This window comes from Diadema antillarum, unplaced genomic scaffold (assembly GCF_040938485.1).
Source record: "Diadema antillarum isolate AM-2024a unplaced genomic scaffold, OU_Dant_1.0 seq00001529_RagTag, whole genome shotgun sequence".
Lineage (NCBI taxonomy): Eukaryota > Metazoa > Echinodermata > Echinoidea > Diadematoida > Diadematidae > Diadema > Diadema antillarum.
The window spans coordinates 369,227-386,013 of record NW_027272261.1 but is presented as its reverse complement, the minus strand read 5'-3'; the positions used below and the strand labels follow the sequence as shown (position 1 = coordinate 386,013).

The 16,787-nt window shown below is 40.6% G+C and overlaps 1 protein-coding gene across 1 annotated transcript in view; it reads left to right on the top strand.

The window, feature by feature from the left end:
• Positions 1–16,787, top strand: part of LOC139710403 (uncharacterized) — a 106,016-nt gene that overhangs the window by 36,776 nt on the left and 52,453 nt on the right. Inside the window, exon 6 of the mRNA XM_071622318.1 lies at positions 11,311–11,524. Coding sequence (XP_071478419.1) covers positions 11,311–11,524 — 214 coding nt within the window. The remainder of the gene's footprint in view (positions 1–11,310; positions 11,525–16,787) is intronic.

The following is a 16,787-nucleotide window of genomic DNA, read 5'->3' as shown; positions in this document are numbered from 1 at the left end:
TTTGGGGCTGTGATAGAGAAAGAGAGGTAAAGGAATTTATTGCAGCTTGTACTGTGGTCTCATAACCATACTAGAACTTTGTTTAATTTTCAAGAATGAGTGTATTCAGCGAGTCCTTAATTTCTTGGATGACACAACTGTGAGCAGGTCATGGCTAGTAAGACAGAACAAACTCATGATAAAATATGGTATGAAAATTAATTTATTCTTGCCTGTTTGAGTTAACAGTCTCTGGCACGAGTTTGTGCATGTCTCATGATGTTTATTTCCCAGTTTTTGTAGAATTGGTATTTTTCCATATTTATGTCCTCTCTCTGAAGAGCTTTACTCACCTTGCTTCTTACAATACAAAGGCAATAAGGAATTATATTGGCAATTATATATGAAATAGTATCCTTGACAAACTGTCCTTGTGAAACAATGATGAGGTCATTTTCCTTTTTTTTTTTGTCCTCTCAGAGCTGTACCAACAGATAATGGACACACAACCAAAATGCCAATATATTTAGCTAACCTTTGAGGCATTTCACTTCAGCATGTAAGCTTAATCAGTCGTGGTTAAGTGGGTACATGAAAAGGATATGAACACATATAGCCAATGAAGAAATGTATACGTATTGATATGTTTGTTTGTTTGTTTGTTGTTGTGTTTTTTTGGGGGAGCAGATATGCAGAAAGTAAATGAAAGGAGATATTGTGCTGATATGAGAGGGCTTTAGCTCCATATGCCAACTGAAGTGTTGGTAAATGAAACTTTGACTAGGACTGTTCAAGATTGTTATCGATCTTTCATTTTTCATGGAATCTTCAGTGATATCTCAACGAAGCAATAGACAAAATTATTACTCGCTTTCCAAGACAGTATGAAGAGTAGAATTTATATGGTAACCCCCCCCCCCCCCCCTCCTTGTGTTCACAACAAAGATGGTTGTTCTCTGTTTCATCATGGCAAATGACACTGGTGAATCATGCATTGAAGCAAATTGTTATATGTTTTATCATGACTCAATATGTGTTTTTTTTTAGATATTTTGTTTATGCCAGTAGGTCAGGTTGTTCGTATGAGAGGTTCAGCCAGAACCCAGACCCATGGATGTCTGTCATGGGTAGATGTAAAACTGTCCACTTACAACAATAATCTGTCTCATAATCTAGCTGCCACCCACTCATACGGAATATTAAAGTTCCTTATCACACCAAAGTTGGTCCATCTAGTTGTAGTAGATATTACCTGGTCTCAACAGTAAATGGCCATTCTGTAGTTGGCCGTTTGAGTAAGATATATTGCCTGAGAGTAAAGTACTTGAGGTCTTCCGGTCTGTTGTGTGCTCCCCTCTTTTCAATTTGTGATATATTGCATGGTTAAGAGACTCATTTGCTCATAGATTATTTGCTAATTGCTTGCAAGGCTGTGATGATTGTATACCAATGATACAGGTAATCTTTTTTTTTTTTGGGGGGGGGGGGGGTTGTGAGTATAGTATCCATGTGAGGATAATAGAATTTTTATGAAAGAAAAACCACTCCCATTTACTTTGCATTTTTAGTGGATACAAACATTAATTTCCAATGCTTTAATACCCTCCTTTGAATTATTTTTATGTACTTTATTCTGAAAGTCCTGCAAGTTTTAGGTGTCAATCAGCTCGTTCCAGTGTTTGTTCAGATTTTCCACGGAGGTGTTTGTGTGATTTCAGTGCAAGGATATGATAAAGCAGGAAAATTGAAAATTTGGACCCGCCCCCCCCCCCCCCCCCCCCAAAAAAAAAAAGAAAAAAAAAAAAAGAAAATAGATATTAATGCTGAAGGCAAATTTCACATGAAGTAAAATCTAAATTTGACTTCATGTCTGTGGTGACATCTTGTAACATTGCTACATTAATTATTGCTGATTTTGGGCATTTGTCTGACTATGTAGTGTTTAGAAAGGTACAAATGCTCTCACTCACACTGCAATATTTAAGGACCAATTTAGTCTTATGGAAGAGTTAATCATTACCTTGATTTACCTTGATGTTAGGCATAAAGTATACTGGACTTATTTGCCCCTCTGCATCCTCTTGAGTCTTGCTGCTATTGTTATTTGCTCTACTATTTGCATGCGTATTAGTACATGAATCCATTATGCTGCTCTAATAACATTTTGATAAAGGAAGTTTGATAAGTCATGTGGGTTGATATGGAAGCAGACAATTGAGATAATAGATACATATGTAAAAGGTTTCCTTCTCTCATATTTAGCGGAAGTTCGGATAGGATGGGATGGGTTGGGATCTCTCTGCAGTTAATGAAGGTTATTGCCAATGGCTACTGATTAGATCATATTTAATAGATGTCCCTCCCTACTGCAGATGACATAGGGCAGTAGTAATTGGTCCATTATTAACCCCTCCACTGGAGCGTGTGGATGGAGGGGGAGAAGAGGGGGAGTTATCATGGACTACACACGGAACTGGACTACAGTGCGGGACAAGCGAGATTCACAGGCAGTGTCTGATTCATATTGTCTGTCACCCCTTGTGGTCGTAAGCAAGCCATCCATGAACATTCCAGTTGCGTCTCACCGCTAGGTGTGATGCATACATACTGGAGAGGGTCCCTTTGTCTGTGCGGCTGAGTACATCATCAGTCTGCAGGATCAGTGGTTTATGTGGAGCGTGAAAAGTGAAAGACTATTGTCCTGCTCTCCCCTGGTCCAGGAGGGAGAGAGCTATCAGATTTGGATTGGTAGGTCAACCGCATGATGTATAAAAGACTCCCCCCATGATCTCAAAGACCCATCCTCTGTGTGCTGTTGGTATTCTTTTCATGGGTCAACTAATACCCACTGGACCAGTTTGATATTTGAATAGTCAGTGTTGTCACCTTGGTTTGTAAAGTAATCCTGACCCATCTTATCCCACCCCCCTTATGTAGTTCAGTGCAGTAACTAAATGGAGCTCTGTGAAATGAGTATGACATTAAAAACAACAACAAATGATCAAGTTATCTGTAGGCCAACTTGTCCCATATGAAGAATTCTTTGACCTGAAAAAGGTTTAACATCAATTTCTTTGTTTTTTTTTCTTTTTTTTTTGAAAAAGCAAAATACTCTATTTTTATGATTATTCAAAAATATCAGTTATATGCTTATGAATAGTTTCATGATGTCATGATAATGTACAATGTATACAAAGTAAATGCTCTTAGAAAAAAAAAAATTAATACTAGTAATGCATTCTATGGGTATGCAAAATAGAAGTCATATTTAGGGAACAGATCAGGCAGTTTTATATCGTATAATATTCTGACTTTAGGAGCCTCATATTCTGTAGATTTTCTAACACAAAAAATTTTGCTCCCATTTCCACTCCCGTAGAATCTATTTTACTTCATTTAATCAAATCAAATAATCTTACATGAAATTTGTGTAGCATTGTTTTTTGCACTAAATCAGTTTGGAATTGAACATGTCCACATTCTAGAATGCCCCAATGATTTAAGCTATACTCCAGACCATCTCAGAGCACTGTTTCTGGAGCCTTCTTTTGCTGGTGTTGGGAGCTAATAACGTACATTAGTTTTACCAAAATGATTTGCCCTTCATTGATTAAAATACGCACACAGCTAATACAAGCAGTGGAGCTTTAAAAGCCGCTGCTGCTCGCTGGCTGTATATCATCCCCTCTCTCTCCCCTCAGGAGCAGGCACTCTCTCTGTATCACTCCAGTAGAGGATGAGCACAACTGAGAAGCCAATTCCAAAGCCGTTGAGTGAAGGGGTGTGCCATGACCTGAAACACCACTGACAGTACTGTTGGCATGATGAGCCCTACAGTTCTAAGAAGATTGGGGGGGGGGGGGGGGGGGGTGGGTTGAGGAGCATTTGAGATGAGGAGGGGAGGAATAGGAGGGATGCTGTGCTTGTTTTTGATTTATCACTTGGGTCTGCTTGTGAAATTTTAATGGATTTTTTCCCCCTTTTTTTTTTGCATAATGAATTCTCCATTCTCCCAACATTGCGACCACTTGGATTTGTGTGGTGGGTCGGCTGTGTCTGCCTTTATATACAAAGCTTCATTGATGGTTGTTGGCTATGTGCTAATAGCTTATAAAGTTTTCGTGCGGAGTCATATTTGAAAGCTTTATGTAAACTTATATCCTTTACCTGTTCTCAGCTGTTTAGATGTTATCCTGACGAGTGAGCATATGAAAATCTTAATGCTACGAGTATAGTGGTAGCTCAGTGGACTACTATGTGAATAATCATTCATTCATGTAGGAATTGTGTACTCTGTAGAAATTACAACGATGAGTCATTTTAGATTAAAGGGTGTATGAAAGGAATGCTAGATGTCTGTCAGCGTACTGTGCTTCGTTTGTGTACACAGGAAGGAATATCTATGGTTTCATCGAAGAAGGTAGTGAATAAATCACCAGCTCAGCCTGCTTCAGTACGGCCTCAAGAAGAAGAAGGAAAAAACAAAAACAAAAACCAAACGACATGGATGCCTAAAGCTTAGGTCACACATGAGGACATGCTAGAATACTGATCAATCCATGTGTGTATTGAGTACGCGTGCCAAAGAATTCAAAGCCAGCATTCCAGTCATTTACATTTGAAGGCCTTTTTCTTTGTAGGTTTTCCTCATCTTGCTAGTCATGTCGATGTTCTTTCGCTCTTTGGCAAATTCAGTGGTTGTGAGAATGGTGAAAATAGAACTGTCTGACAGCTTTGAATCGAATGGGTTATACATGACTTCAGTGCGGGCCGAGTGTATTCAATAAGCAGCTGGCATTGGGCAAATCAAGACAGAGGTGGAGGGGTGGGGGGCGTTGGCTAGGGTATTGATGCAGCGTTGTATTTTTGGGGATGCAGGTCACATACATTTAGGCAATCAATGCAGTCTGGCAGTCTGTTCATTATTTCTGTGTGGGGATGTGCGGCCGTCCTGTGCTCATCATTATACAGCTCCCACTGCAATAAAGTCTGTCCCTTGCGTTAGTCTCTTTAGCCTCCAGGTGCAGACTCTGTGGCTGTCTCCACTGAGGAAAGACAGTGAAGTCAGCTGATGAGATATTTATCCACTGTGTATAGAATATGAGATTATGTAATTTTACTTTCAGTGTGTCCCCATGCCATCACAGACCTTTAGGCCTACTCTCTTTGAGGGAAAGCATGTCAATGCCAACACCCGAGCAGATTCTAGTCTGGATACAGATGTATTTTGTACACGTACATGTTGAATGTACAGTGTATGTGCGTGGGGGTATACAAGTATGTGTGGGTTTATAAGTGTGTGTATGTGATACATTGTATGTAAAAATATGTTGCATGTATATGACTGTAATCATCATACCTTTCATGCATTTGCTTCAGAGGGCTACAGTGTAGACAATGCTACTGTATTGTCTAGCAAGAGAGCATGCCAGTATAGGGGTTGGGGGGGGGGGGGGGGGGGGTGAGTGAGCGTGTTACCGTTTTAGGTATACAGCAAAGTCAAGGTGATTTATTATACTTCGATTGGATATATAGCTCTTATCAGAATCAAATTTTCAGTCCAGGGTGGTTGCTTTCGTCATACTGGCGGCCTTGAAATTGTGCACGGGCCCAGTGTCATCAGACCGTCTCGGCCAAATGCTCCACTGTCGAGGCAGCCTGCCTCCTGCATAATGTTGCCGCCTTTTTGCTGCGCTCTGTGCGCTCTCGCACATCAAATGCAAGCTCGTGGCGCTGGCAGCACGGACTGGTTGCAAATTTGGGGTCCTGTTAGCCCCTCTCCATCAGATGCCAGATCCAATTCCCCTCCTCGTTGGTTCTCTCCCGCCTGCCCCCCAGAGCACTCATGGCCGCCCTCAAGAGGCAAACCTCCCTATCTTCTCACCCTGCCAACTCTGTTGCAAATGCATGAAGGCTTGCATGTCTTGCACACATTCCTCACTTCTCGTATTCAGTCCAGGCCACACACGGCTCCTGTGCACCGGCCGTCATGGCTCACTCAAACCAGGGAGGTGAGACCTCCCTGCTCAAACAAGCCAGCCCAGGCAGGATATTAGTCAAAGCTATACAGTGGACAGGGATTAAGATATTACGTTTCCACTATTTTGGTCCAAATTGTGAATTTTTGATCCCCATCAGGTGTTGGGAGTAATGACCATACATATGTGTGTATATACACATTAGAAAGTATTGGGTGGAAAGGCAGATTAAGTTACTGAAATGACGTTTACAAATAGCAAAGAAGAGAGAGAGAGCGAAAGGAGGGATCTGGGAGAGCATCATCAAACAAAAACTGTGCAAAAAAAACACTTTAACCCTCTGTGTGCTATATTAATTCCCTGTCCATAGGTTTGTCTGTTAAATTTGGCACATTTGACTCTTAGCACAGAAAGAGTTGAACACTTAAACACAGTTGAGGTAAAATTATTATGATTCCTTGATACACAGGCCTAGTTTCTTTTTTATGTTTGTAGCAATTGTTTTGTGTGACGATATCCAAAAGTTGACATTTATATGCGACTGAACATTTGCTGGGTGGATTTTATTTGTAGAACAGTAAGCCGTCACTGTAATGACTGATGGCAACCAGTGGAAAGAAAGACATTTTGTGTTGAAAATTGAAGTTAAACTTTTGATCTCAGTACAAAATATTTACCTCCAGTTTTAGTTGCATATTTCCAGTACAGATGAGCTTCTACTCTAACACTTTGTGTTATTTAAATTGCTGATTTTTCTCAACTGCTCTTGCCACGCTCAGCCACTCAGCTGTCTTTACAGACACAGTCTGCTGTGCCTCATTACTTCCTAACCTGCATGTTGATGGAATGTGTCTTGATAATGTATTACCCAGTCCACATAGTATTCTCAAGGGAGGGAAGGTTATCTCATTAATGCCTGTAGATGATGAATATACTTGAGGATGGAGATAATTACTCCCTGATTTGGTAATCGGCTGTGAATTTCTTGTGTGACGACGTACATTTTCCAAAATTGATTTGATTCAGCAATTCTATTGGATTACTAGTAACAGTACTCATTGCTGTTGTATGAAAATAGTTTGTGAAAAAAAAATCCTAGCACATTCAGTTACAAATGCATGGTATTAGGATTTTAAAAAAGGAAGGAAATCAGCCAATAATGTTCTAGCCATACTTTCACATGACTAATTCTGAAGTGCAATGTCGCTCCTTGTGAGAAGCTATGTGGATGCCATAATCAATTCATTGCAGACAGCAGAAAAAAAAAAACACACCCAGAAGCGAATATGGAGAGAAATGGCAATGAAGCCGAAAATGATCACATCACCATGGTAACCAGTGATGCACATACCTGTGTTTATATATTCATGAGGAGAACAAGGTTATCCCTGATGCCTAGGATTTTTTTTTTTTATTCCTCCGCCGCTGTTATCATTATGATGATCGGTCTGTAGCTGAAATTGGTGCGTGCAAGAGCTCTTTCCCTACACATAATGTCACAGCATGAGGCCATTTTATAAAGGGCACCAGTTGAATAAATTACAACTAAATGCTCTGTCAAAGACCAGCTCTGTGAAAAGTTCTTATTCAGGATGGCTTATATGCATGCATGATGCATTTTGATGGTTAAAGGTGTGGAGTAAAATGTTCATTGGGAAAACATTTCTTGCATTGATTCATTTTTTACTTTTTTGATACGAAACATTTTTCTATGAAGGTGTTCCAGATTTTTGTAAAAGACAGTCACACTAGAATTTATTATTGTTATGTAACCATGCTTGTCGCCATTTCTCGCAGAAAATTTACTGAAGAGTTTTGAGTTGTAGCGATTGATAGCAGTGGATATCTGGAAAGGAATCTCGAGTACATTTTCGCAGCATTTAGCATGGCAACTGCACTGATATGAACTTGTGAATTATTTGTGGTATGTGTGATATTTAGTTTGTATTATCCTCAACCGTGGGCTTTACCTTGATGACTGAGTATTTATTTTACGATACCCTCCCCCAAGAAAAAGAAGAAGTACTAATACTGTACCTGCGTTTTAGAGGAAAAGCAAGTGAGGTTTTAGTGCCATGGAAATGGTGCGACAGTGTAATGAACCAAAATCATGACCTGCACACTGTATTTGATGGCCACAATTATGGCTGGCCACATGAGGTTTTAGGTTATGAGCAAGTACCTAGGACCAACATCATCGCTGTATGTATTGTTATCTGTCTAGCACTCTTTGCACTTTGTGTTTATAGCATGTGAAGAATGGTCAGAAACATGCCCACATGTACAGTATGTGTACTTGCAGAAAGGCCTGAAATTTGAATGTGAGGAAAATTCTTTTCTTCTACATTGATTGACTTCCCCTGGTTTATCTTCATGATATTTTCATTTTTAGTGTTCATCATAATTTGGTAATATGATCTTTGTTTTTGTCATTTTTTCTCCTGCCTACCATCAACAATTATCTAGGCACCAGAGGTGGCATGCATTCCTCAGTCGGGCAAATTAATACCCTGTCAGTCAAATATGACATAGTTATGGAGTTCGTATCAAGCCTGACTGTAACACTGTATGCAGTCTACATCCTGAACAAACAGAAAGAGTAGACGTGTTGTTGTCCACACCGTAGTTTGCCTTTGGACAGCTGGGAAATGTGATGACACTCCAAGAATCACGTAGAGTCAATCTTGTATTAGTGGCCACCTGTGTCTAGTGGCCATGTGAGGCTGCTGCAAACTCCTTGCAGAAAACTTATAGACCTTGTGTATATTGCCCACTGGTCTGAAATGCTGCCAGTCGCATGAGATTCCATGATGAACCACATATCTGTCCAGCATCCAGATTCTGTTAGTTATCTACATCTCACACATTGATAATCAGCCTTCTTCCAGGCAAACCGCAGTGTTATGACTCAGGGTGAAAGAAAACTAAGAAGAAAGTACTGTCTTTCGACCTACTTTTCTTTTCTTTCTATTTTCTTGGAATAGACAATCTGTAACATATTGTAAGCGTTTTACATTCTTTTGTGAGCATCTGTCAACAGTGGCCACCTGCCTGCAGAGGCCTCACCCTTAGCTTTTTTAATCTCCGTGAGTGGTTGATTTACACCATGATATACATGTACTGTGAAACCGGAAACATTCGCTGCATGAAACTTTCGTGAATTGCCAACCGTGAGAAACATTATGAGTATATGGCATGTACTGGATTGTGTAGATGAAAACTTTTGCCTGCATTTCCCTATTGCGAATCTTGGCTCCTTGTGAAATTCATGGAAGTTTCATGCTTGCAATCATTTCTGGTTTCGCAGTAGATTGGTAGACTGTAGATATGGAAGTTGTGCCAGAATAGTGCAGTTAACAGTTCAGACAAACTTTTGATGACACTGTAGGACTCGGTCAGACATAATTGATAGAGATTAATATCTTTCCCCTCAGTTTCAGTTATGAGTTGCCCTTGAAGTTTTGATCTGGTATTGATATCACATTACACATCTGTAGGGTTTGTTAGTGATGTAGCTGGTACTGAAAAGCAGTGCTTTCTTTTTTTATCTTGTCTGTGCAAGTTTGAAATAAAGACGATGTAATCTTAAATATAATTGCTGTATTGGATCCGACAAAATGCTAATATGGCACCAATTATGTGAAATTTAATTTGTCATTCCTTTTTCAAGCATTGCCTGTCCAGAATGAGACATGATTTGTATCGTTTGCATCATTTATAAGTTGCAGCCATTAGTACCCATGAGTGCACTGATGTTGGGAGAGATCTCAGCAACGAGTTAACATTGGCCTGTAGCCACTGATGGAGTGTGTGCACACTTTCAGGAAGTGAGCGGCAATCCCCTGGATTTTTCCCCCTTTTCCTGTGTGCACATAGCCCACTCCTGATAACTTCTGGTGCACCAGAAATAGTGCGATGAAAAGTTGCAGAATGAGGATCTTTGGCTCATTATTTGCTGCTGTGGAAAGCCGGTGGAAAATCCTGATAAACTAATTCCCAACGCCGGCACAGCATGTTTTAACTTTTCCATCACCCTCCAGTGGTACATCCTCTCGTAATATGAGAGTATTTGGGAAGGGGATGTGGAAGGGGTTAAACAGCATACCTCCTACACATGAATGACCTTCTTTCCAACGTACAGTTTGTAAGTGTTCAAGATCAAGCAAATAAATCCCCACCTAAAAAAAAAAAAAAAAAAAAAAAAAAAAACAAAGTACAAGCATTTTCATTATCTCTGCCATGTCTTACTGCTGTTTCATCTCTCATCATTTTTCTGTTGGAATCTGTGATGACAAGCAGCAAGTGTTTGTCAGTGCCACTACGTGGGATATGGTCTTTAAATGTGGGAAAGTGGGAGGCGGGGGGCACCAACATTAGACACAAGTGCCCCAGGGCAAGCTCACATGTATGGGTGAATGTAATGGTCCAAGTGTATTGCATGATGTAGGGCCCTGATAGAGTACTAAAGTATGGCTCAGTTAAGTGGGTGTGAATCGTAGTCTTGAAGCTCATTTCTCATCAGTGGAGTTCTGTGGATCGAAGTCGTGAAGCTCCATAATCATCAGAGTAGTTCTGTAATTTCCCATGTATGGCTTCCCAATGCAAGGGAAATGAAATCCAAATATACATATGGATTGAGTGAATGCAGCAATATTATTAGTAGAACACATTAGTGAAAGTTTGAGGAAAATTGGCCATTCCCATTAAAAGTTATGGATTTTTAAAGTTTTGGTACCCCCATCGCTGGATGAGAAGACTACTGCAGTTTGTGACCTCACATACGGAAAATGATATAAAGAAAATATGAAGAAAATTCAACATATTTTCTTTTTCTAGCATAATTGAAGAATACACTTTACCTCTTTCTGAAAGCAGGAGGAATAATATTACCCTACAAACATCTGTCAGTAACAAAGGGAATGTGCACTTTTCCTAGAAAAGGAAATTTTGTTGAATTTTCTTTGTATTTTCTTCATATTGTTTTCCACATGTGACACCATGTCTTCTCATACAGCGATGGCCGCACCAAAGCTCTAAAAGTTCATAACTTTTGAAAGCTTTGTCCGATTTTCCTCAACACACACCCACACACACACACACATACGCACACAAATACAAATACCAAGCCATCCAAGTTAATCAGTTTACAGCATTATTATTGCTTTTGAAACTATTTGCTGTCGCTTGGCACTCCTGGATTTGCCAGTTTTGTTTGGCTTCCATTTTACAAGATAAATAAAATGAAAACGTTATTGTAACCACCAAATGAAGACTTTAAATCTGTCTGAAAAAGCCTTGAGAAGTGTGCCTATTCCAAAGTCTTACTGTCGTCATCTTTTTATCTTTTCTGTAGGTATCTGATCCAGGAGCTGCTGAAGCATGAGTTCTTCGAAGACACCGCCTTTCGGGTGGAGATCGTACACGATGACGATGGCACAGACCAGATCCAGTTCATCATGCGTGTGGAGGACCCCAAAAAGAGGAGGGACAAGCATCGAGACAATGAGGCGCTGCAGTTTGACATCGCCTTGCAGAAGGATGACCCGGAGCAAGTGGCCAAGGAGATAGTACGTATTATTGTCAAAGTGTATATTTTGCTGTCCCAAGTATTCATATTTGTGTGGTCTTGGCCACCTTTTGCTACATTTATACCATGTTCTGTGCGGCCACAGCAATCACATTTCAGGCCACTGTGGACACAATGGGATGGATGTGAGGTAATATGTTCAAAGTGACAGACCATGATTGCTGTGGATGCCCTGTCAGATTTTTAGACTGTCCAAAAATTGGCCACGGCAGTCGTGGTGCTGATGAGAAACCTTGTAGGTCGTAGTAAAACGGAGATAGAGATGAAGAAAATAGAGATCAATCTTTGAAGAGTTTCCATTTTGGAGCTCACTGCTTGCATTGTCTGTGACAGTGTCAGCAGTATTACATTAGGATATTACCGACAGCCGATGCTTACCATTTTAGAACACCAGCACTTACAAAAAGCTGTTTGAATGGGAATGCAGTACATGTTTATCACAGGTGCATCATGGGTTTGATGGACTGATTACTCTTGAATGTTAGAGGGAGCAATTCTGCATCATGTTCAAAATGTCTTTTATGAATGCAGTAAATTTAGATGAACAGAATGGTGAAGGTTACAGCATAATCAAGCCCAAATATCATGAAATTTAAAGTTGCATTGTTATTCACACAAACAGTGATATTAGTTTCCCATTTTGGCATTGTACCTTATGATGACTTTCATTTTCTGGTCCTCTGGAGGGGACTAAAGCTGCTGAGCATTAGATTAGGCCTACCTCTCGAGTGGCCATTAAAGATGAATCACAACTCAACTATTTAAGATTTGTTTTTTCATTTAAGTTGTAAAAATGGAAAAAATTGGTAATAATGAAAATATAGTTGCTATGATCATAGTGATGATAGCCATGAAGTTGATGATTATGACATTGAATAGTAGTGAGAGTAAAAGTAGAGTACTGAAGATTACAGTGATTGAATGGGTTAGAATGCAGAGTCTGAGAGAAAGAGAGGAATATAAAATGCAGTGGGTATAGAAAGGTCAAGAATGGAGGAAACCCAAGGAATGGCAGGAATCTGAATTCTGAGTGTAAAACATGATTTATGGAGGCTGCAAGATGATGTGGGAGAAATGTGTGTATACATTTCTAGACATCATGCCACCAAAGTGCAGCATTGTTGGGGGCTTGATGTGTCAAGGAATGTATGCCTCACACTCTGGAAACAGAGATGCCAGGCTCTTGGGCTTTACTGTAGGTGCAAGAGCTGGAGCAACCTGAAACCATGTGGAGAGGTTGTGATGTGTGAGAGTAAGCTCTAGTGTATCTCCTGAATGATACAGCCTTTTTATTTGGGAAGCTAGGGGATGCAAGAACAATTTGGACCCCGACAGAGCCTTTACGAAATCACAGGGACTGTGGTGTTCAAAGTAATCTGACCCATTTAAGCGTTCCTGGAGAGTTCTTTGCCAAGTGAAAGTATAGCCAGACAGTAAAACCCTTACTAAACTGATGAACCTAGCTGCCCAATGCTGTCTGTAGTCTGGAATGCAGACCCATATTACCTAATGTCAGCAAGCATACCCATACACCATTATCATTATGCTCCCCCCCCCCCCCCCATATCAAGAAGCAAGTGCCATGCCATAAATTGAAATTTCAGCATTTTTGTACATTATTTAATGCTTGAGTTTTAAATATTGGCTGCACTTTCATTACTTTGGAAACATTTTCTTGGATCAGTGGGTGCAGATGTGGACCAAGCAAACCTTGTGGAGACATTCCTGTAGACTTTCAAACTTGTTCATTTTTTGCAGTCAAATTTCAGAGTGTCATGTGTGTATCTTGATATGTTTAAAAATAACTGATTAGTGTCAATTCAAACTATATGGACACAGACACTCTTCCTTGTTGATATATTCACTGCACACTATGGTGAAAGTGATATATGGCAAATAAGAGCATCAAACTCGAGATCTGATTGCCGTGTATGCACCCAGTCTCTGGATTTCCTCTAATTAAGAGAGGGGGGTAGTGCGAAGCTATAGATTACCGAATCAATCTTCTAATTGAAAGTCCCCTGATTGACTGATGGCCATGAGTGTGTGGAAGGGAATAGGCACTACAGCTAATCCTTGGGCCAGACAAAAGAATCATACATCATGAGCCGGGCTGACTATCTGTTTTTGTTTTGTTTATTTTTTTTCACTCATGTATTTTGTCATAGTGGGACAAATGCTCTGCTGAAAGTGTGTTTGGTCATGTGATCTTTGCTCAGGGCACAATGCACTGTCCCTGTGTGTATTTATTGTTTTGTGGAAAAGGGACATCTGTTTTGATGAGCAAGCCCTTACTCATTGCTCAAAGCTCTGCAACCTTGAGTTGTAAAAATAGAAAACATTGCTTTAATACAAATGTACTTCAGTATGGGGTATAGCAAGATTAGCCAGCCATATTGGTTACATGTTGAATGGTTTAGATCTTCAGCAGAAGTGCAGCATACATTTGTGGTATTCATCAAATTTGAATTAATTTTCCTCTCTTTTTTAATTCTATGGTATAGGGCAGTGATATGTTACAAAATGTACCAGAAAAGCAGTGTTTATATAACAAACAGAATGTGCTATATCACAGTATATCAAATGTTTGTTTCAGCAGGGAAAAAAAATCTGTACTCTCTCTGTTGTAAGTATACGCCCTACATGTAGATGATATCAGGCTAGCAAAGTTTGATACTGTAGAATTGGTCACGAATCAAAGAGATTTATGATCATCAGAACGTTGCAGTTTTGCACAACAGAATACTATTAACAAAGCGTACAAAAGACTGCAAGCTATTTCCAAATCATATTGAATATTACTAAAGGCAGTACTATCCTCTGCATAATATTTTAAGATGGCAGAATAAACATGTGCAAAATATCAGTCAAGGCTTTGTGACATTACAATGTTAAATGTAACCACTTTGAAACCGGCCATTCTTTGTTCTTGATCTGTTATTTTGCTTTAAACTTTTTCACCAAAAAGCAGTACCAAACAGAAGAAACAAAACAAACAAACTTATTAGACTGTGAGTACTGAAATTCTCTGGATGTACTGGACAATGTGTTTGAAATCCCCCCTTTTCGTTTTTGAGAGTAACTATCCCCGCGTTCACATTGGTCCCCGCGATGCGGGGAAAGTCCCACGCCGCGGGACTTTCTCCTCCAAAAGCATAATGTGAACGCTCACTGGGACTTGTCCCCTCGTCCCCCGCGAAGCAAGTCGGGTACGGGGACAAGATTTGGAGGGGAGAGTGACCTTGGGGCGCAATTGATAGCGTCCAGCTGTGGTCATCAAATGTGCGCATGCGCAATGCCTGGATTCAAGTGGTAGAGCTCGCTTCAAGCCCCAAAATGCCCCCACAGCTCGGGGACAGATGAGATACCAATGTGAACTGTCAGTCGTAAAAAAGATAAGATCTCTTGTGGCTGTCCCCGCGTCGCGGGGACCAATGTGAACGCGGGGTATGAGAATGCATGGAGCTCCCGTTGAAATGAACATGGTTGTAAGGAAATTTCGTTACAGGGACATAAACGTCTATGTCCCAAAATTATTATCATTTAAGTCTGGTATGAAATTTCCTTGGGTTAAAAGAAAATTTTGATAGAAAGACCAAAAGAAAACTGCTGGTCCCAAGGACTTTGTTATAACAAGAGTCGCCTGTAACACACCTGACTTGTAGTTCGTATCTCTGTCCTTTCGCACAATCTGATGTACCTTATGGCCTGTCATTTATGTATTACAGCAAAAAGACCTTGAAGGACTGTGATTATAATTCCCCAAAACTTCATGTAGGCCTGTATGATCTATACTTGGCACTCCTATGAATTTGAATCTCATAGAGTGTATTGACAACTTCCATCCATTGCACGGGGCACCATGAATAAACACCTGCAGAGGAATGGGGGTATTAGGGGTCTGAAAGAGACCTTCTGGTCTAAAGGTGACCTAATTTGCGAGTGAAATGTTGGCTGGAGGGATGGAGAGGAGAAGGAGGGCAGGAGTGTGTTTGTCCTTCGGACCGAGGTCACTTTTCGGTCAATACTCTTGGGCTGCACATGTAGGTCAAGTGCTGTGTCTGATTCTTAAAGTTGCACACACGTGACATGTTCATGCACAGCAAACGGTTGTTCTTCTGAAATCAGTTTCACAGATCAGTTTTAATCATGAGCTGGAAACCTCCGTCGCTCGACAGCCCCACGCATGCATGCATGAGAAATCCTTCCCCTCCTCGGCACAAATTCTGTGGGTAGCATCTGCTAAGGTGTTCAATTAATGCGCTGTAGGAAGAGGACAATAGCCCAATTTAGATCCTGCTGCCAATAGCGACGACTGATGAGCTCGAGACAACCCTCTTCCCTCGCCTCTCTCGCTCTTTCAAGTAAGGAATAACAGCATCCTTGTGTCACTTCCTGGACTATGATGAGGTAGCTTTCGTCACCCCTACAGTATTTTCCTAGAGTCTCAAAGATACAAAAAAAAGGAGAAAAAGTGGGGAAGAAATGAGGGGGAGGGGAAGATAGCGGTGGAAGTAAGGGAAATCTGTTACCTCGGCTAAATCTAAATATGGGAAATGATTTCATGGGGAATAATCACGCATATTGCGCTTTAGTTGGCCTGGTGGAGGAACATGCAGTTTGCTGGTACATGAATGTCAAGCTAGATTTGTAGAGCTGTTTCAAATTACAGGGGCTCGTCTGTAGAGTGCATTTCCAATGAGAAGATTATAGTGATGGAGGGAGGGGGAAGTGGGGGGGGGGGTATCAGCAGCCAGGTGCGTGCTGACTTTCAGGGGAGGGAATGTCAAGAGAATGTTCATGCTGAAGGGTTTGGAATGTTGATGAAGGATGCTCCCAAGTCCTGAGATGCGGCTGAGTGATTTATTACCCTCCCTGAAATAGAATTTCTACCGGGAGTTTAAGCCATTCTCGTATTCTTCTTTTTTTTTGCGACAGCCGAACGAACATCTATCACATCAATGGGCTTGTCCAAGCCTACCGTGCACAGGGTGTGCCTGCTTATATCATTGTACAGCTCTACACACACTGACACACTTCATATATGATTGCACAAGGCTCGTTTTGCTGACATGAATGTAGACATAGATACATAGTAGTGTACTAGTAAACATGTAGGAACACTCCGAGTCACCTTGGCCTTTATAGGGGCCTTTCTCCACATACATGTACAGTGCTCATGTAATGTATAGGGATACAGCAATATGGTGACTATTAAAGATATGCGCTTGGTTGGGTTCCAG